Source organism: Bos mutus, chromosome 1 (assembly GCF_027580195.1).
Source record: "Bos mutus isolate GX-2022 chromosome 1, NWIPB_WYAK_1.1, whole genome shotgun sequence".
NCBI classification, from domain to species: domain Eukaryota; kingdom Metazoa; phylum Chordata; class Mammalia; order Artiodactyla; family Bovidae; genus Bos; species Bos mutus.
The window spans coordinates 57,109,454-57,130,091 of NC_091617.1; the positions used below are offsets into that span (position 1 = coordinate 57,109,454).

The 20,638-nt window shown below is 49.9% G+C and overlaps 2 protein-coding genes across 15 annotated transcripts in view; one reads left to right on the plus strand and one right to left on the minus strand.

Annotated features, from left to right (window-relative positions):
• BOC (BOC cell adhesion associated, oncogene regulated) overlaps positions 1–14,906 on the plus strand; it is an 80,572-nt gene extending 65,666 nt beyond the window's left edge. For 6 of the 10 annotated variants that reach the window (XM_070369390.1, XM_070369360.1, XM_070369383.1 and 3 more), the window contains 12 exons: positions 519–826; positions 4,770–4,932; positions 5,340–5,450; positions 5,844–6,050; positions 6,397–6,578; positions 6,999–7,104; positions 7,378–7,500; positions 9,603–9,824; positions 10,546–10,781; positions 10,873–11,030; positions 11,523–11,716; positions 12,568–14,906. In XM_070369390.1, the coding sequence (XP_070225491.1) occupies positions 519–826; positions 4,770–4,932; positions 5,340–5,450; positions 5,844–6,050; positions 6,397–6,578; positions 6,999–7,104; positions 7,378–7,500; positions 9,603–9,824; positions 10,546–10,781; positions 10,873–11,030; positions 11,523–11,716; positions 12,568–12,755 (2,198 nt within the window). In that variant the 3' untranslated portion in view covers positions 12,756–14,906. The remainder of the gene's footprint in view (positions 1–518; positions 827–4,769; positions 4,933–5,339; positions 5,451–5,843; positions 6,051–6,396; positions 6,579–6,998; positions 7,105–7,377; positions 7,501–9,602; positions 9,825–10,545; positions 10,782–10,872; positions 11,031–11,522; positions 11,717–12,567) is intronic. The other 4 variants (XM_070369395.1, XM_070369412.1, XM_070369404.1 and 1 more) reach the window with 4 other exon arrangements.
• Positions 14,907–14,925: 19 nt separating this feature from the next.
• The window catches only part of CFAP44 (cilia and flagella associated protein 44), a 115,336-nt gene continuing 109,623 nt past the window's right edge, over positions 14,926–20,638 (minus strand). For 4 of the 5 annotated variants that reach the window (XM_070369334.1, XM_070369338.1, XM_005903368.3 and 1 more), the window contains one exon: positions 14,926–17,317. In XM_070369334.1, the coding sequence (XP_070225435.1) occupies positions 17,144–17,317 (174 nt within the window). In that variant the 3' untranslated portion in view covers positions 14,926–17,143. Of the gene's footprint in view, positions 17,318–19,609; positions 20,574–20,638 lie in introns of all 5 variants that reach the window. The other variant, XR_011463975.1, reaches the window with a different exon arrangement.

Sequence of the window (20,638 nt, forward strand, 5' to 3'; positions counted from 1 at the left end):
CCTTCCTGAAGGGAGTGAGGCCCCTCCTGCCTCTGAGAGTCTCAGACACATTTACATTCACAGCTCACATCTCCAGGTCCCCGCAGTGGAGCCGGAAGAGGCCCACACTGTGCTATGGTACAGATCCCCCAGTGAGGGGGGACGTGTCCCCATACCACCCCCAACACACGCACTCACAGATATGAGAAAGAGCTCCTAGCACCTTGAGAGCAAATTGAGAGAGTTCAGCTAAGACACACGTGAATGCAGGAAAACAGGCTGGTGGCAGGAAGCCTGGGAGGGGCCCTCAGGCTGCCTTTCCACCCTGGCAGGCAGGGGCACAGCCCTCTGTCCCCACAGAGCCCGGCAGAGTATTGAGGGGACTGATGTCCCTTCAGGTGCCCAGCCCAGGGCTCTTCTTGCCCAAGCAGCTCTTCCCTCTGATTTCTCTGCCTGTTTTCTCTGTGGGGGGACAGCTGAGCGAGTGGCCAGGGGACTAACTGCTTGTCCTTATCTTCTCCCTCCTGCTCGTCTTCCAGGCACCACCCTGAGACCATGGTGGGATGCTCAGTCAGCCACTGTCACACCTCCAGTGCCGCCCTCCAGACCTGGCGGCCCCGACCAGATGCCCAAGGGCCACCCAGGGCTATTGAGGCCCCAGGCATCAGAGCAGCCAGCCTCCCCACAGTGCCCCGGGGATCAGGGGCCGGTGGCCCCCGCCGAGGCGCCCATCATCCTCAGCTCGCCCCGCACGTCCAAGACTGACTCGTACGAGCTGGTGTGGCGGCCTCGGCATGAGGGCAGCAGCCGGGCACCGGTCCTCTACTACGTGGTGAAACACCGCAAGGTATGACGTCGGGTATTGCGGCCACCTCACTGTGAGGCTGGCTGGGGTATCTGCACCCTGCCCATCTCCCACTGAACTCCTGAAGCTTTCAGGTGATCTCCAAGGCTGATCCCAACCTTTGTGCTCTCCAGTGTACTTTCCTACCACCTCCCAGGAAGCTGGCTGTGAGTTGGGTGTTGGGGCCCTAAGAGGCTCAAGAAAAAGCCATGGGCGTGCCTCTAGGTCTGAGGCCCACCAACCAGCTTCCAGTCCCAAGGAGAGTTCATAGACTTCCTGTTGACCATCCCCCCGCCTCCTCTGCCATTTGTTGTTGATGTTTCGTTGTTTAATCTAAGTAAGCTCTGCTGGGTACATACCTGCAGGAACTCTGGCATGGCAAGCTAGCTTTAGAGCCAGGAAAACAAATATTTGTGGACAAGTGTTTTCTCTGAGGGCTACAAAATGCTGCCTCAGTTCTCAGGACTCCTTACAGCTCAGGTTTGGCAAGCAGGGATTTGAGCTAAAAAACACATCTTGTTGTTCAGACCTCAGCTATTTCTCGTTGACAGAAGGAAGTCTGTCCAGGTAGATGTTTTGGGGACTGTCAAGGAGGGAATCTCTGGGTCTGATTGGATCAGGGACAGAACTGGGCCCGCCTGTCCTCTTAAACACTGTGCCCTCTGAGACAGGACGGGGCCCCCAGGCTGCCACCCTCGTTCAGGGCTTACACGCTAACCTGCTGCTCCCAGGGGAGAAGGACGTTTCCTTTAAGAAAATATCCTGGAAACATTTCTGTTTATCCCAGGTGCATGCTGTTTTCTTCCTAAGGCCATTGAAAAGTGTGACAGTATTAGTCCCTCAGTCATGTCTGATTCTTTGCAACCCCATGGACGGTAGCCTCCTCTGTCTGTAGGATTTCCCCAGGCAAGAATGCTGGAGCAGGTTGCCATTTCCTTCTCCAAGGGATCTTCCTGACCCAGGGATCAAACCCGGGTTTCCTGCATTGAAGGTGGATTCTTTACCATATGAACCACCAGGGAGGCCCAAGGCCATTAGACAGTAGAAAACTATTGTTCTTAAAGGGTTTTTAAAAATCTTATTTGATAAGCAGGGCTTCCCTGGTGGCTCAGACAGTAAAGCGTCTGCCTGCAACGCGGGAGACCAGGGTTCGATCCCTCGTTGCGAAGATCCCCTGGAGAACGAAATGGCAACCCACTTCAGTACTCTTGCCTGGAAAATTCCGTGGACTGAGGAGCCTGGTAGGCTACAGTCCATGGCGTCGCAAAGGGTCGGAGAGGACTGAGCGACTTCACTTTCACTTTTTAATGTATCATAAATGCTAGATTTTATTATGCATTTATTTGTTGCTTATAAAAGTGCTAGTTGCACTTGGTAGAAAATATGGAAGATATATGACTGTGGAACTGAAAACATTTATCAACTTTCCTCCCTCTCCAAAACCAAAGGAAACCAGCTTTGCCCAGGGAACAGTGCAGGCTCTGCAGAAGCTGGGCTCCTGCTCTGGGCCCCGGCAGCCCCAGCGCTCTCTTCTCACCCTTTCCATGCTCTCTTGGAGACCTCTGGTCAGACCCGTCCACAGAGACACCTGTGGTCAAGCCGCCTCCTAGGTGGGGGTGAGAGGAGGCAGTTTCTCATTAACCCTTGGCCTGCTGGCCTCCTCATAGGCAGCTAGCAGAGGGGGTGGGTGAGTTTTTAACAAAAAGCAGTATTGTTGAGCCCAGGTTATGGTCCTAATCCTTATTTCCCTATGTAACTGGACACCTCTATCGCAGAGTTTGAGACAAAGATCAGGGCAGGCCAAATGCTCATGGTCCCCAGGAGACAAGAACCAGCATGACAGCAAGAATAATATTTTTCGGGCCAATAGGTGGCCGTAAAACCGCCTCCCCAAGAGGCAGGCTGGCAGAGGCCACACGAGGTGATCCGGAAACACCAGGCTGAGGCTGCATTCACCCTCTCAGTGTGCGTGACAGTGACTAATTGCCATTCCATTTCTTATTTTCATTTCTGAGCCCAGTGAAGTGAGGCCAGCACTGGGAGGCCGAGGGAGAAGGGGCGCAGGGGAAGTGGGAGGACAGGGCCCCGCTGGGCCTGGCTGCTGTGGGGATCTGGCCTGTGGGGCACTTGGAACTGTTAGGTGGACTTTGCCAAGGCACAGTTATGTTTTGAAAGCAGTTTCATTCTTGAGGGACTAACTTGTCATAAAGATCATCACACAGGAAAGGACTTTGAAAGCAAAAATCAGCCTTTGGGTTGTATTTTTTCAGCCCCCCTCTCTTGCTGGAGCCTGGGAGTCATTCATCTCATTTTCACTTTTTCACATGCATGAAGCCAGTTTTCATTTCCTGGTGCATCTGCAGACCCTGGGCTACTGTGTTTGGGTTTCCAGCACCATTGGGGATTTTCAGTTTGTAAAAACTTCTCCCCTTGGAACAAATCCTGGAAGCCTGACATGAACGAGCCCAGACCATCCCTGGCCTTTGAATAGTAGGTTTTGTTCTACTTTGGAATATTCTGCTTGGGGGTAAGAGCTTTTCCTACCAGCTGTGTAATTCCTTCAGCAGACCAAAGCTTCAGGCCCCAGCAGGCTCTTGGAGATGTGCACAGTTGGCGGGAAGGCTGTGTCCTCAAAGGTGGGGTGGGGGAGGGGGAAACAGCCTCTTGGCAACACCTATCCGGAAGTCTGGAGCTCCTTGATTTTTTTTCTTTACAGAGCTAGGAAATTGAAGCCATTCAAGAGTAATCTGTGATGGTTATGGTTCATCCATGGTATTTAAGTTCTGATCTAGGCCTGAGGGCAGGAGTAGGAAAAAAAGAGGGTTGAAGTCCTCACTGAGGGAGGAAGGGGAGGACAGGTACTTGTTGAGAACCTACTGTGTGCCAGCTTCAGTGAGTCATCGGGTTTAATCTTCAGAATAGGCTGAGGGATTTAACTTGCTTCATTTTAGGAATGAAAAGCTTAGGGGTCGGGAAGATTAGGGAAATTGCTCAGGGTTTCACCCAGCTGGTAATCTGTGTGTGGTAAGAGACACAGCTCGGATTTGAACCCAGGACTTTCTAGCTCCCAGACTTTCTTTCTAGGGTAGGTGATGTTTATGAGCTTGTTTTCTGGAGTCAAGCCAGTATTTCTGCACTCACTAGTGATGTGGTCTTAGGCAAGTCACTTGTCCCTCTAAGCCTTAGCCTCCCTACTTGAGGTGGGAATGGTATTAACACCCATCTCTTGGACTGCTGTCATGGAAGTGCTTTTTGGTGCATGTAACTATGTCTTGTAGCACATAGAAGTTAGTGTTAGTCACTCAGTCATTTCTGACTCTTTGCAGCCCCTTGGATCGTAGCCCACCAGGCTCCTCTGTCCATGGGGATTCTCCAGGCAAGAATACCAGAGTGGGTTGCCATTCCCTTCTCCAGGGGATCATCCCAATCCAAGGACTGAACACAGGTTTCCCACATTGCAGGCAGATTCTTTACCATCTGAGCCACCAGGGAAGCCCCAGCACATCCAAGCACTCAGCAAATGTGGCCATTTCCACTGGTGCTATTTTTATCATTCTCATTGTCATCTCATTAGAATATGAGGGTACTGTTTGGTTTCAGCAGATCAAGGAGAAAGAAGTTAAATAGGGATGTTTTTAGAAAGAGGGAGAGGCCTTTGGAGAAACTCTGAGTAGTGTCAGTTGGGCATTTTGCCCCTCCCCACTGAGTTTTCTTTCATGAGGTCGTTAGATGAGGGATTCAGGAGCCTGGCTTTCCTGGCCCAGCAAGGACAATGTCCTGGGCTTGCAGGACCAGTCTGCCTTCGGTAGGGCCAATTTCCCCGCCAATCTGCCCGTCTCCCTCCCTTTCTTCTGCCCTCTTGGGCTCAACTCTGCTTTCCTTGTAAACCATGGCCACTTGTAGTTCCATGCAAGAGGCTGGTCCTTATACCAGCCACCTTCTCTAGCAGGTCACCAACTCCTCTGATGACTGGACCATCTCTGGCATTCCAGCCAGCCAACACCGCCTGACCCTCACCAGACTAGACCCTGGGAGCTTGTATGAGGTGGAGATGGCGGCCTACAACTGTGCAGGCGAAGGCCAGACGGCCATGGTCACCTTCCGAACTGGTAAGGGTCCAGTATTCCCTGGCTTAGGGTCTCCGTGGGCCTGAGCAGTCCTACAAGGTCAGATGGAAGCCCTGTTCACCTTGCTCCGGCTGTTCATCTTGAACTTTATCTTCCTTCTGGCTTCTGCCTCCCTGTGGTCTGTGTGCCCTGTCGAGGCTGCGGTCCCACCTCCCATCAGGAGAGGTACCAGCTGGCCTCTGGCCTTCCTTCGCCCCTTCACACTTGGGGGCCACATGCAATTCCATGCCCATCAGATGGAGCTAAAAATCAGACCACGCTTCTAATGCCCTCTGTTATCTGCATGGTCTTGTCAGACACCCTGGTAGAACCCCAGGCAGAAAAGACTATGGAAGGAGAGCCCTAACGCACATTCTCTCTTGTGCTGATCTCAACCCATTTCTACCCAGGACGACGGCCCAAACCTGAAATTGTGGCCAGCAAGGAGCAGCAGATCCAGAGAGATGACCCTGGAGCTGGCCCCCAGAGCAGCAGCCAGCCGGACCATGGCCGCCTGTCCCGTAAGGCCCCAGCAGCCCTGCGGGCGGGGCGGCGAGCATCAGGATAGCACCCAGGGCCACTGCCTCAGAAGGCTCACTGCTGCAGTGAGTGGGGCCTGGGAGTTCTTGTGACCTACTCCTGGCCTCTCCGCGGTTGACCACAGGAAGAGATAATAGATTGGAACTTTTCAAGAGCTCCTCCCTAGACAGTGACCCAGGGAGCCCAGGGATCTGATGCGGCCAGCAGGGGTGCAGGGCTGTGGAGTGGGGCTGGCTCCCTTCCCACCAGGGTAGAGGGCTGTGGGGTGGGGCTGGCTCCCGTCAGGAACAGACCAAGTCTAGTCACATTACCACCACCCTCTCATCACTTCCTCCCTCCCGCTTCCTTCCTGCCACGTGGATGGTCTCCTCCAGCTCCAGAAGCTCCAGACAGGCCCACTATCTCCATGGCCTCTGAGACTTCAGTGTATGTGACCTGGATTCCCCGTGGGAATGGTGGCTTCCCCATCCAGTCCTTCCGTGTGGAGTACAAGAAGCTGAAGAAAGTGGGGGACTGGATTCTAGCCACCAGTGCCATCCCTCCCTCCCGGCTCTCGGTGGAGATCACAGGCCTAGAGAAAGGTAGGGCCCTGGCCAACTGCCCTCTGTCCCCTGGCGGCCGCCAGCTCCCTGGAGGAGAAGGGAAGTTTTGGAGGGTCTTCTCTCTGTTTTTCCCCCACCCACCACCAGGCTCACGTGGCCATTCTTGGTCATGTTACCTCAGCCCCCTCTGCCTCCCTCTTTCCATAAATAGTCCCAAACCACCTCCTGGCTCTTTTCTGATGAGGGTGGGAGTTCTGGAGTCCTTTAGGGCTTGCTTTTGGGGAAAGACTGCCCAGAAGACCCCTCTAGGTCTTCAGCCTGCATGGGCTGAGCAGGAGGCAGGTGGTGTCTCCCGGCCCCCAGTTCAGGGAGTGTCTCTCCCCAGGCACCTCCTACAAGTTCCGAGTCCGGGCTCTGAACATGCTTGGGGAGAGCGAGCCCAGCGCCCCCTCCCGGCCCTACGTGGTGTCAGGCTACAGCAGCCGAGTGTACGAGAGGCCAGTGGCAGGCCCTTACATCACCTTCACTGACGCCGTCAATGAGACCACCATCATGCTCAAGTGGATGGTGAGTGGTCTGGTGCAGCCGGCAGCAGAGTGACGGGACCAAGCTGTGTGCTGGACAGAAGTGGACGGCAGTGTGGGCGGGAAGGAGTCACTTTTCTCCCTTGGCTCATCCTAAGCTACCTCCCCTTAGGTGTTCCTGGGAATTGGGCCCGAGAGGCTCACCCTCACAATACCCAGGAAGCTTCAGAGGGGACTCTGAAGAAATGGCAGTTTGTTTCTCTAAAAGCTGGGGACTCCTAGGCTACGTAAAATAACGAGTAATCTCTATGTCATTGTCCAGAGAGCCTGGAGATCATCAGAAATGTCTGTCTGGGTCCCCAGTGAATTCTAGGCTGGGTAATATTTCCATCCACCAGTGGTTCTGCTCACATGATGATTTCTGTGCTCCATTGTCAACTTGTTTCTTCTTTATTCCCTGCAGTATATCCCAGCAAGTAACAACAACACCCCGATCCACGGCTTTTATATCTATTACCGACCCACAGACAGTGACAACGACAGTGACTACAAGAAGGATATGGTGGAAGGTGAGAAACCCTTGAGGTTTTTCCCGTGTGAGGTAGTTGCCCCGGTTGTCAGGGGAGCCAGAAGCTGGTGAAAGGAGAAAACCTGGGCTAGCATGCCCCGTGGTGTTGGCTCTTTCATGATGTACTTGGGGTCATTGGGTTCATAGGCCCTCATGCTTCCTTCCCAGGGTGATGGCACAACAGGACCATGCATGGGCCTCAGAACACCTCCTCCAGCGGGGAGCGAGCAAACACGTGCACGATCACCACTGACTCTCTCGGTCTCTCCCCCAGGGGATCGATACTGGCATTCCATCAGCCACCTCCAGCCAGAGACCTCCTATGACATTAAGATGCAGTGCTTCAACGAAGGAGGGGAGAGCGAGTTCAGCAACGTGATGATCTGTGAGACCAAAGGTGAGTCTCTTCCGGTTCGCCACTCTCCTCTTGCTCTTCCCAGCAGGTTGGGCAAAGCTACTGCTGTGTGTGCTGGGTTTCTTTTCTCTGGAATGACTCCTTATCTTCCACGTATCCCCCAGCTTTGCCACTTTTACCCATCTGTTCATTGGCCTGCGCCTCTTATCAAGTACCAGTGGGGATGCCATCATGACAGTTTCATGGAACTTGGGATTTAACGCATACGTGATCTCATGGACTAGAACCCGGTCTTGAGAGCTTTCTATAAACACTTTATTCCTATGATAACATCTGGTACTTAACACTTGTTGGTTTACTTAGTTTAACTACAATCCCATGAGAGAAACCGAGCATCAGGACATGTTATACCTTGACCAGGGTCACACAGCCAGTTAGTGGTGGAGCACGCTGTGGGCCAGGTTCATCTAACTACAAGGCCAGACTCTCTCCCTGCACTGAAACACGTTACATTTTTGCAGTTAGTCAAGTGGATAGATATTTCCATTTTGCAAACACTGAAAGGTAGATTGTAAGAAAACAGTCTGGAGAAGATAGATCTGGAGGATGGAGACAAGGAAACAGTCGGTTTTCCTGTGACGTCAGCTCGCTCGCTCTCCCGTGTGCCCTTCCTGCCCTTGTCTGTCTCGTGCAGAGAAGTGAGGGATGCACACACAGCCAGCAGTCCCCTGTCAGGTGACACAAAGTGCCCAGGGCAGAGGACAGAGCCTTTACATGGGCTTTGCAAGGGTCTTCTGGAAGAACTGAGCCTTCAGCCGGGTGGAGGGAGCTGCCTGGGGGACAGGACAAGCCTGCACGTACCTCCATCTGGTAGGAGTGTGTGGCACTGGAAGCGAGAGGGGGCAGCGTTCAGAGAAGAGGCCAGGGACACTGCGAGGCAGTGGGATCATCAAGGACCCCGTGGGCTGTGAGGTGGAGAAGGGTCATCGTTGCATTTGTCAGGAAGGTGACTGTGCAGAACTGAGGGGCGACAACTGGGGCCATGAAACAAAGGTGAAGAGGAGGAGGGTGGGTGTGAGTTTCTTTTCTGAGGACATATAGGGAGGACCAGGGACGTGGTGCCCAACAGGCTGAGAGAGAGCAAAAGGAGTTCAGGGTAAACTTGAGGTTTTGAGCTGAGGTGGCACTCAGGTGGAGGTGCCATTTATCGAGATGGAGAGACCAGCAGAGAACCCCATCCCAGGTGGAAGGAGCGAGGTGTGAACCACTTGGAGACGCACCGAGTCTGGCTCTTCTGAGACACTGGAATGCAGGTGTCCTGTGAGGGAGCAGGTCTCATGCCCAGGCAGGGCCCTGCGTGAGGGTATTTGGCATTCGTCAGGATATAGGCTGAAATTGTGGGAACAGAATAGAGTGAAGAAGGAGAGACAGTGTAGACTGAGCGGGACCAGGAGGACTTGTCGGTGCCTGAAGCAGAGACAGGAAGAAAAGGGCAAGGAAAGAGAGATACAAGCAGCAGCAGCACTCAGAGAGGTTGTGGGAAACCCAGAGAACTGTTGTATCAGAAACTCAGGGGAAAGACAGCTGGGGAAAGGAGTTGACGGCGTCAGACACACCCTGATGAGACCAGAAGGATGAGGAGGTGCCACCTCACGGACTTGGGATTGGTGTTTCCCAAGCACTGTCGGTCCATGAGCCCAAACCCATGTCCCAGCTCAGACCCAGGGCTTTGCATCTCCAGGGTGCCCAGGAATAGCAGCGTCACACGGAAGTTCTTCCATTTTCAGTTCTTCTTGGTTTCAATGCATTTTAAAATATTTCTTCCCAAAGATCCCCAACTATTCTTTTAAAAAGTTCCTATACCACTTCTGCCCCAAAGACCCAGCCTGACCCTCACTCTTGGTCCATAAATATCTCAGGATATATTTTGAAATGTAAGGGTCGAGTTTCTTCAGCCACACCCAGTTTCACATTAGATGTCTGTTTCGTGCTGAGCTTGGACACCACACTCCTCTACCAGAGGCACTGCCTTATGAGTTTGACCCCATTTCTCACACTTGTGGAATCGGGGTATTGTTGTCCTATTTGTCATGAAAGAAACGTCAAAGAAATAGAGGCTGACGTGAGTTTTGTCCCCATTACAGCTCGGAAGTCTTCTGGTCAGCCCGGTCGACTTCCACCCCCAACTCTGGCCCCACCTCAGCCACCACCCCCTGAAACCATGGAGCGGCCAGTGGGCACGGGGGCCATGGTGGCCCGCTCCAGCGACCTGCCCTACCTGATCGTTGGGGTCGTCCTGGGCTCTGTCGTCCTCATCATCGTTGCCTTCATCCCCTTCTGCTTGTGGAGGGCCTGGTCTAAGCAAAGTGAGTGAGTGACCCTCCTCAGCACCGAGGGGAAGGCGCCCAGGGCAGGGAGAGAGGAGGTGGGGCCTTGCAGCCCCCAAGGAGGCCTCTGCCTGGGTCCCAGGGAGCTGGATCCCAGGTGCCCTGCTTTGTGCTGATGGGAGCTCAGGTTCCTGGTGGGTCCTCCAGAGGGATGGGAGAGTCATGGGATGCTCACAGGTCTTGAAGGGGGAGAGGAGGAAGTGGGAGTTGCTCTGTCCTCACGGCATTCCCGGGGTCTCAGCGCTTACCTAGGTCTGTCTCCTTTTACTCTGTGAAGCTGCCGATTGACCACACGTTGACCCTGCCTCTGCCTGCCTCCTCAGGTCTGCGGCTGCCTTGAGCTGTCCCCCTAACCCTCGGTTAATCTGAGTTATCCACTGAGTTCTGCTTCAGATGGCAACACATCTGGTCACCTGGCTTCATTTAAATATCGCGCTTCTTCTGTTCACTTACCACTGTGTTCTCCCGGACCCTGGTCCTACGTCTCTTCTCCTACTGCAAAAAATAAAGTCTAGCTGTGAGGAAGGGGGTGATAGGAAGAATTTTCTGGGAGAATATTCTCTCACCTGGGGCAGTGTCAATTCCCTGCCTACCTTATTTGACGTTAAATCCTCAGTTTTCTGAGATTCACATGGGACTTTTTTACCAGCTGCCCCAGGCCTCCTTGACCTAAACATAGCTCTGTCTTGTGTTCTTTCAGAGCATACAACAGACCTGGGATTTCCTCGAAGTGCCCTTCTGTCCTCCTCCTGCCAGTACACTATGGTACCACTGGGAGGGCTGCCAGGCCACCGGGCCAGTGGGCAGCCCTACCTCAGTGGCACCAACGGCCGGGCCTGTGCCAACGGGGTACGCGTGAACAGGGCCTGCCCTGTAGCTGCCGTGGGCTACCCAGGCGTGAAACCACAGCAGCACTGTCCAGGGGAGCTTCAGCAGGTAACGTGGCTCTGGGAGCAGCGTGGGCGCACAGGTATGGGGTGCCACAGAGGGGTGGTCGGGCCACCTCCTGGGACTTCTTCCCTCCCAGGCTCTCAATCCTGGGCTGCTGAACAAAGAATGGGAAAGTTACCTGGACTCTGATGTGACCTTCTCGTCACTCTTTGAGCAGCAGGAGGATGTGAACAGCGTGCTGAGGCAGACCTTTCTTGGCAATGGATACAACCCCCACAGTCCACAGATTCCCAGGTACCCCGGCCTCCCACTCCTGAGCCTCAGAGCTTGCTTTCTCCCTGGCTCCCCAAACCCGGCATCAGTCACTGAGAGGGGAGCCCTATCGCGCCTCTCAGGGATCCCCTTGTGACAGCTTGCTCCACTGGACTGAGCCGGAGAGGGAGTTGTTGTGTTTGCAATTATGATGCCTTTTCTGCTCAGAAATTCTCCCCTTGCTTGTCAGTCCAGAGCAGCACCACACAGCTGGCTATATCCACAGGCCCCTGGACACCTGACTCCACATCCTTTCACATACTCAGCACACACATGGAATCAAATGGAAATAGACTAGACTCGCCCGTGCAAGTGAAGATGTGGCACTCTTGATGTCCTGAAGGGAGCAGCCCCTGCCCTGTCTGAGCTCTACCTAGCTTTGGTGCCCACAGACAGGGGAGCAGCCAGGGATGTGGGATCCAGGCCCACACTTCGCCTCCCTCACCCCTCCCCCATCTGCTTCTGTGCATGCAGAGCACCCAGGTCTAACGCGGACGAGGGCACTTTCCTATATACGCTGCCCGATGACTCAGCTCACCAGCTGCTCCCTCCGCACCGGGATTGCCACCACCTCCAGGAGCAGCCTGAAGCCACGGGTCAGCCAGGCACGAGGAGTGTACCCCAGAGTCCTGGGCTAGAAGCCGTGTGGGACCCTGTTTTTCACCCAGGTCAGCGCCAAGGGCAGGATGGAATAAGATAGACATCCATGTCCCAGGAGTGACATGAGGCAGGGAGAGAACAGTGGTGCTTGAGGGTGAGGCTTGGTGAAGACCATCCACAGCTTGTATATCCAGGATGGGGGTGTGAAGGGGAGCTGGCCCCTCCTTCCCTGCTGAAGGCCCAGCAGATCTGCAGGAGGGTGTCCGTTAGGTCCAAGCTGTGTGCTCAGAGCCTGAGAAAGGGTACTTCTCCATTTCAGAGAAAGAAACCTTTTTGGTCTCAGCATTTCAAGGCAATTTGCAAATTCCTGCTGCCCCTCTCATCAAACCAAGGGGCACTTTCTCATCACTCTGAAACACCTTGCTTTGCTGGGTCCTACGTCTTTATTAAGGAATGAGGTTGCACCCATCATTAAGAAGCCAAGTTCTCACATCATAGAACTCTGTGCTTCCACCAGACTTTCCCTCCAGGATAAAATTCCAATACAGGCACAGTTGTGAGTGGGACACTCATGGCCAGAAAGCATGGGGAGGCTGGGCCGGCAGCCCATACCTGGAGAGAATAGGACTCTCTTGCACAGTTCCTGGGCTCAGCCCCCCTCATTTCCCCCCCAGTTACAGGGTAAATGCAGGAGGGTCTCCGCTTCCACCACTGAAAAGGGCAGGTGGGACGTGGGTAAGAAGTGGACCATGCCAGGTCTGTGACTGTCCATAGAGGGAGTGCAGCTGTTCTTGTGTATCGATAGCTGTGGGTCTCTGTGTCTCCTTTAAGGCCACTGTAGCCAACTTCTGTTCCAGAGACTGAGCGCTGTTCCTGGTCAGTCTGGACCCTAACGTTGCCCACTTCTCTCTCCCCTCAGGACCCCCCTGCTGCCTGGGCCTCGTGCCGGTTGAAGAGGTGGACAGTCCCGACTCCTGCCCCGTGGGGAGAGGAGACTGGTGTCCCCAGCACCCCTCGGGGTCCTATGCAGGGCAGGAACTCGGGGTGCGGCTCTCCCCAAGCCCACCAGTGCACGTGTCTTTTGAAACACCACCTCCTACAATTTAGGCAGAAGCTGATATCCCACAAAGACTATATATTATTTTTTTTTAAAGAGAAGAAATTGGTATTTATTTTTCTATAATAGCCATATTTATATATTTATGCACTTGTAAATAAATGTATATGTTTTTATAATTCTGGAGAGACACAGCAAGTCCTCCCCACTGAGGTCTGAGATGGAAAACAAGCCACAACGGAACAGGCATCAACAGGCAAAGAGCAACACAGTCTGAGGAGGCAACATTTCCCTTGGACCCTGTGCCACTGCCCGGGGGCGGGGGTGCAGCAGACCCACAGAAAAGCCTGTGGAAGGAGGACTCCTAGGCATACCATCCACAGTGACCGTGAGAGAGACAAAGCCAGCGCCATGGCCTCAGAGCTGGAGCCACCCGTGACGGCAGCTGGATCTGGTGCTGCTGGCAACGTTTTCCCGAGATGCCCGTGAGATAGACCGAGATGTGTATAGTACTGTGAGCATTAGCAAACCTTCCAGAAGCAATAATCTGTGACAACATATCTCTGTAAAAATAAACACTGTAACGTCTAAATAAATGTTTAGTCTTCCCTATAACCTTCAGCTTAGTCATGTATGAGTCAGCATTCTCCTCAGATGTTAGGATTCAGTCTGAGCATTTGAAGAAACATCCACTTGCAACGTTTTCAGATTCGTCAAGGAGAGATCTGGAAAAGGCGGCAAATGTTTCTGGTTTTGTCCTTTTAAATATTGAATGTCAGTTGTGTTTTCATCAATACAGATGCGTGGTAACTGTCTGTCCAAGAGGGAGACGGGGTACATTGGGCGAGGAGAAGCAGGTTCACTGTTCTCTGACTGGACTTGAGGTAAAGCTTGGGGCAGCTCGAAGGAATGAGACTCATCTTTTCTATGCAGGTGTGTGCTGACTAAGTATTTTCTCTAAAATGCTATTTAGTGAAGTGCTGTGCTACACCTGAATGTACGCTGCCTGGTAAAATTCACTTCCCTTTTCCCAAAGACACACCAACGTAGCCGGAGGACTTGACTCACTAGTTGTTTAGAATGAACGTTTACTCACTGCCCTCCAACCACAAGATCAACCTTTGTATGTACAAGTGGTAAAATGGAGGCCAAAGCTTTTTGCTGAGAGCCCTAACACACTTTTAACTGTTTTCAGGAGGGAAATGTACCTTCTAGATTTCAGTAGAATTGAGTTACAGATGAAATGCCACTTGAGACACTTAATCCTGTTAAGAGTCATCAATGGCAGACTCTAGCTTCACACTCTAGTCAAAGTCCTAGGAAGGCCCCAGGAGTGACTTTGATGGTTCTGGACAAGTGCACCCTCTGCTGGCAAAAATAGGTTCTTGCAGCCTTTCTCCATCCAGCAGCTAAATTGGAACATGGTTTTAGAAAAGCAGTATTTTTAAAATATTTTAAGAAATGAAATGAAGGACTGTAAGGAATATGGAAATTATAGGAAAGGAGAAACAGAACAGGGAAGAGAAGACTTCACACAAGATTGAAGAAGCAGGGAAGATTCAGATTTCAGGCAGAATTGTGACTTCCGATAAAATCTGGCATGGAGGGCCTAGAGGAGGAGGGGGACAAGTCTCACCTCTCAGATCTGGGCTGTAACTCACCTAGCCCACTGGCTTTTTTAAATCTTCGTGTTGTTTTGTTTTGTTTTTATGCTTACTGGTTGTCTAAGTTTTGGTGAATGCTATGGATGGAAGTGGTATGTTCCAGTGCTGTGCGGAAAGTAGTTTTAAATAACAACACTGAATGCTTTTAGCTCCCCAAAAAAGTCCTGGGAAAGAAAAGGCACTTCTAAGGCAGGTTAAACAAGATAAATGTGCATATTTAGCCAATTGCAGGAAAAGGTTAGGGTACCAGGCCTTTAAATTTTAGCATAGAAAAAACAATTTATATTGCATTGCGTTTTGCATTTCTTTAGATTCAGGTTAATTACCATAGTGTCTTTTAAAAGTCTGACTCAGTCAACAATCAAAAGGAAGAGTAAGACTTAGGTGTGTGGGAGCTAGTGAGGGTGCAGAGTTCAGCTCTTGGCTAGGAGACCTAAGCTGCCCAACAGAATAGGCTGTCTTGGCAAAACGACTAACTCGGTTTCCTATGAAGTTCTGACAGAGGGGCTGGACTCTACAGTTTCTTTTTCTTTCCATGTTGATATTTAATGATAACAACTGACCCACAAATAACTCAGACTGATTTTTGGCCTCTCTCAGAGGTGGCTGCCCTCTCTAAGGGCACAGCAAGAGGCAGAGAAGAGTTTGCTCAGGAAACTGGGACAGCTTTCCATCTGTCCCTAGTCAAGGCCGCACCCTGGTGCTCTCCTGTGTGATAGTAAACCTGCCAAAGACTCAGATGCTCATACTTGGTTATAGATGCAGGACTGAGCCTGGGATCAATGAAATTAAACTAAAGCTACCTCTATTTCTTGTCTAATTCGAAGAATGAATTAATTGTATTGTCAAATTCCAAACATACTGTATGAAAGCTTAATATTTGTAAACTTCAGTGATTTTTGTCTGGTTCAACTGGACAAAACATAATAATCTTGACTGGTTTTACTCCTAAGTTGATATACACATGAATCCTTGACATGGCCCTTCTATAGACTGAATTCATTCATTCTGAATTAGGATTTCAGAATGAGAGGAAGCCTCAGAGCTTGTCTTAATCTCTCATTTATCTGATAATGAGGCCCAGGAAAATAATGGAACTTACCCTGGCTCTCACCATAGCAAGGGACAGTGTCCCCTTCAGGACCACTCCCTGTATGCAGGCAGCTGCTCAGGGTGGTAGCTGGCCAGCCAGTTGAGTGAGTAGGTCTGGTGGTATCCCTTCCAGCCCCAGCCAAGCTTCAGATGGACACAGCCCCAATGCAACCTCATGGGAGATGCAGGTTGGAAAGGCCCAGCTAAGTGGCTCCCAGATTCCTGACCCTTAGAAATTGGGTGGGATATTGTTTTACTTATTTATTCCTACATAAAAATTAAAACACTCAGAGCTAAGACTAACATATTTTTCTTAAATGCTTGGAGGGCACACATAGTTTAGAGTGAAGAACAGAGAAGGTGGTAAAGGGTGCTGTCCAGTGGAGAGGCTACTGCGTCAGAGCTCTGTGCTGACAGGCACAAATGGTAAGCTATTTGGACTTCTTAAATAGGGAGATGAAAGGATCTCAGACACAGCAGGCCAGGTGGCCACCTCTAACATATACATTCCAACAAAGAACCCAAGTCCTGTTTATAATTTTGGCAGGCAGATCAGCAGGCTAGCCACAGGTTAGGAAGACTTGACTTTGCTGAGTCACTTTCTACATTGGTGCAATATTGTCTTCTTTACCTTTCCTTTTCAATAACCAATTTCTATTCTGGGACAGCCTCCAGAGAGGCTGTCATTAAAGTGGACCTGTTACTAGACCTATTACTAACAGGAGTCCAACTGTTGGTGAAATCATTCTTAGATGAATTCCAATGACCACTTACCCCCAAACCAAACGGATACTCCCAAAACGTTTACAATCAAAAGTTATTATTAGAGATGATCTCTCAGTGCTGAAATCTATTTCATTACTTCCTTATCTGTATTAAAGCCAGCAAATGACTCAAGTAGAACCAGAAAAAGAAAGGCACAGGATGTGAGAAACTATAGGAAATGCTGGTAGAGTTAGACACCTTCAGAGAAGAGCCTCCTTCTTAACCATTTTGCAAAACACACTTCTCTGCTCTACCCAGAGCTGAGGAGTTTGCTAAAACTCTGGGTGATTCAGGAAGCTGATTATTTCTTGCTTTATGCCAGCTGAAGGCCACTGCTCTGTTCTTTGTATCCATTTCCTGAATCCTGAGCCCTCAAGTAACTGACTTAGAAAGTTAACAATGTCAGAATTCTAAGTTGTATTTCTTTTTCCCTGATACTGTTTGTTGGCAAAAATTTTTTTTTTTTTTTCTCTTGTGTCCTCTCAGAGAATACCTGATAACAAAGTTTATTTTTCAAGAAAAGGAGGTTTTTCTCATGGTTTGCTGAATAATAGATTTTCTTGCCAATGGCTAAACATTCAGATAACCAAAAAACAAATTTTACAAAACAGTATATACTACTGATTCTTTCTGAGGGTTTGAGACACCGCCTCCTGAGACTTTATATTTGATCCAGTTGGTTCCAGGCACATCTAAAATGGCTCAGTTCAATATAAGTAGCTGTTGAGCATTAGTCAGTTCTGAGATAACCAATTGGGGAGAAATCATTAAAACTACATGACTGGATCTGGTTTTAGACTTTCAGATACGTTCACTTTAAAACAGTAGGATTGTCGCAGACAACAGAACTTTTGTTGAATTGTGTGTCAAATCATGGATGGATTTGAGGAGAAAGCAAACTTAAAGGCCCTGGGACTTCATTCATTCTCTTGTGGGTGATGAATCGGGGGCAGGAGGAGACCACCTTTCTTACGCAAAAGAGCAATCTCTTCCTTTAAGGCCTGAATCCTTTCGGCTTGGACTTGGATCAGTTCAGTGACCCTTGCTCTTGCCTCAGTATCTGCTTTCCGAGGGCCCTGGAAGGCGTTGCCCTGTTGAGAGAAAACACCTCCCTGCTGTAAACATCATTTGGAATATGGAAACTTCTCTGTCTTCATTGCTCTATTAGGTGTGCCCGCCTTGCAGTCAGTCTAAAATAGCCACCGCTCTGGGTTCGATCCCTGGGTCAGGAAGATTCCCTGGAGAAGGAAATGGCAACCCACTCCAGTACTCTTGCCTAGAAAATCCCATGGACGGAGGAGCCTGGTGTCCATGGGGCTGTAAAGAGTCAGACACGACTGAGCAACTTCACTTTCGCTTTCACTTTCTTATACTTTCACTTCTTCCACTGAAATCCCCCCATTGGAAATGTGTCCCTTTGTGCTAATAAGCAACTCTTACATGCAAAAATCCCCTTTAGAGGGTAACTGATTAACTGGCCATCAGTCACTCATACCCTACAGGGCTCATGGCTGGAATTCTAAGGTAAGATACCTCCTTTTCCTATATAGCTCATAAGTACATTCTCACTAAATCTGAATGCACATTAAAGGAAGGGACATAACACCTAGTATCTTCCCCCTTGCCCACCTTCACTGCAGAGGCTGCTGCTGCTAAGTCGCTTCAGTCGTGTCCGACTCTGTGCGACCCCATAGACGGCAGCCCACCAGGCTCCCCCGTCCCTGGGATTCTCCAGGCAAGAACACTGGAGTGGGTTGCCATTTCCTTCTCCAATGCATGAAAGTGAAAAGGGAAAGTGAAGTCGCTCATTCGTGTCCGACCCTCAGCGACCCCATGGACTGCAGCCTTCCAGGTTCCTCCATCCATGGGATTTTCCAGGCAAGAGTACTGGAGTGGGGTGCCATTGCCTTAAGCTAAATACTAACCTTACCCAGTTCCTCTTCCAGCTGGGAGGGGCTCAGTAGAGGTAGCAGAAAACATTTGCTTGCTTTCTCAATGAAAGGGACAAGAGGCTGGCATTTGGGCATCAACGACAGAGCCAAGGCAGCCTCTGTGACTCTGAAGGGAATTTCTACCAGTCACTGAGAGAATCACAGAGATACTGGCCCATAAGCCAAAACCCCTAATTCATCTCCTGCAGACTTAAGTGAGGCAAAGTGCCCCTATTTGTTTGAGCTACTCTCTTTTGTTACTTATAGCTAAATGCATGCCCCTCTCCCCGCCATGCCTAGTCAGTCTAGATGGTCACTCTGAAGTCACCATAGCTTTTCCCTCATTCTCCTTACCATATCCAAACAAATTCTGGCTTCTCTTACTTTGAAATGTCTTTGGCCTTGCCATCTACACCCCACTTCATGCCTAGAGTGTTGTAAGAATAATAGCAGTGGAGTCAGCTTGGGAAACAGACAGACCTCAGTTGAAAAACAAACTTCTCCACATATTAATTAGGTTACTTGACCACTCTGAGCTTTGAAAATCGATATTTTGAAGATTCAATGACCTCACCAATGGAATGAGACCATACCTGTAAAGCTATGAAGAGATACTATGTAAAGAGACCCAGATAATAATTTTCTTTCCCTGATCTCCTGGGTCCAAACTCTTTCCTTGCCAAGGTATCTGCCAGGTCAACAGATGTGTATTTCATGGCCAACTCTGAAGGTTCTGTCTAGGCATCATCCTTCCTGAACACTGCCTCGACTCTCAGCTCAAAAATTGTCTAGTGGATAAAGAGTCTTTGACATTCAGATTCTAGTCATCTTCTCTAATTCTAGTTGTAAACCTCCCAAAGCCTTTTATTCATTCTTTCTTTTGGACTTCTGCTCAGACCAGTGATTCTTCAATTCTAGCATGCAGCAGAGTCCCCTGGAAGGCTTGTTCTAGATTCTGGGCCCACTCCCAAGAGCTTCTGATTCTGTATGTCTGACTGGGGAACCAGAATCTGCATTCCTAACAAGCTCCCCAGGGGATGCACATGCCATTCTTCACAGAAACACTTTGAAAACCCCTGGTTTAGACCATTTCCTGGGAGCTTAAAAAGTAAGAACCAAGAGAAAACAGTATTTTTGCAGAAACTATTAAAATATTATAGCATATAGTTTAGAATATGTCATACCTGTGTTTGGTTCCTAGAAGGCAAGGCTTAAATAGAAACTTAATTATTAAATAAGTATTACCCACCACATACTATGTATTAAGTATTACTATGTTAGCCTCAAAAAACCTATCAGAGCAAGTTGAAAGCCATAAAAAGTAACAAGTGTTTTAATACGTAACGTGGTTTAGACTTTAGGTCAAAGGAAATACCCGATATTGAAAATGGATGTTTGACACCAGATTCAGGGAGCATGCTGACATCGTTATTTATACTTAAATCACCTTACCTCTCTAGGGTCAAGGCAAATCCCTTAATCAGTACTTTCTGTTTGAATTCATAGCACCCAATAGGCATACAGTGAAGCTGGTCCCTCAGGCTCATTGTAATGTTCAGTTCAGTTCAGTCGCTTAGTTGTGTCTGATTCTTTGCGACCCCATGAATCGCAGCACGCCAGGCCTCCCTGTACATCACCAACTCCCGGAGTTCACTCAGACTCACATCCATCGAGTCAGTGATGCCATCCAGCCGTCTCATCCTCTATCATCCCCTTTTCCTCCTGCCCCCAATCCCTCCCAGCATCAGGGTCTTTTCATATGAGTCAACTCTTTGCATGAGGTGGCCAAAGTACTGGAGTTTCAGCTTTAGCATCATTCCTTCCAAAAAACACCCAGGACTGATCTCCTTTAAAATGGACTGGTTGGATCTCCTTGCAGTCCAAGGGACTCTCAAGAGTCTTCTCCAATACCACAGTTCAAAAGCATCAATTCTTCGGCGCTCAGCCTTCTTCACAGTCCAACTCTCACATCCATACCTGACTACTGGAAAAACCATAGCCTTGACCAGACGGACCTTTGTTGGCAAAGTAATATCTCTGCTTTTGAATATGCTATCTAGGTTGGTCATAACCTTCCTTCCAAGGAGTAAGTGTCTTTTAATTTCATGGCTTCAATCACCATCTGCAGTGATTTTGGAGCCCCCAAAAATAAAGTATGACACTGTTTCCACTGTTTCCCCATCTATTTCCCATGAAGTGATGGGACCGGATGCCATGATCTTAGTTTTCTGAATGTTGAGCTTTAAGCCAACTTTTTCACTCTCCTCTTTCACTTTCATCAAGAGGCTTTTGAGTTCCTCTTCACTTTCTGCCATAAGGGTGGTGTCATCTGCATATCTGAGATTATTGCTATTTCTCCTGGCAATCTTGATTCCAGCTTGTGCTTCTTCCAGCCCAGCGTTTCTCATGATGTACTCTGCATATAAGTTAAATAAGCAGGGTGACAATATATAGCCTTGACATACTCCTTTCCCTACTTGG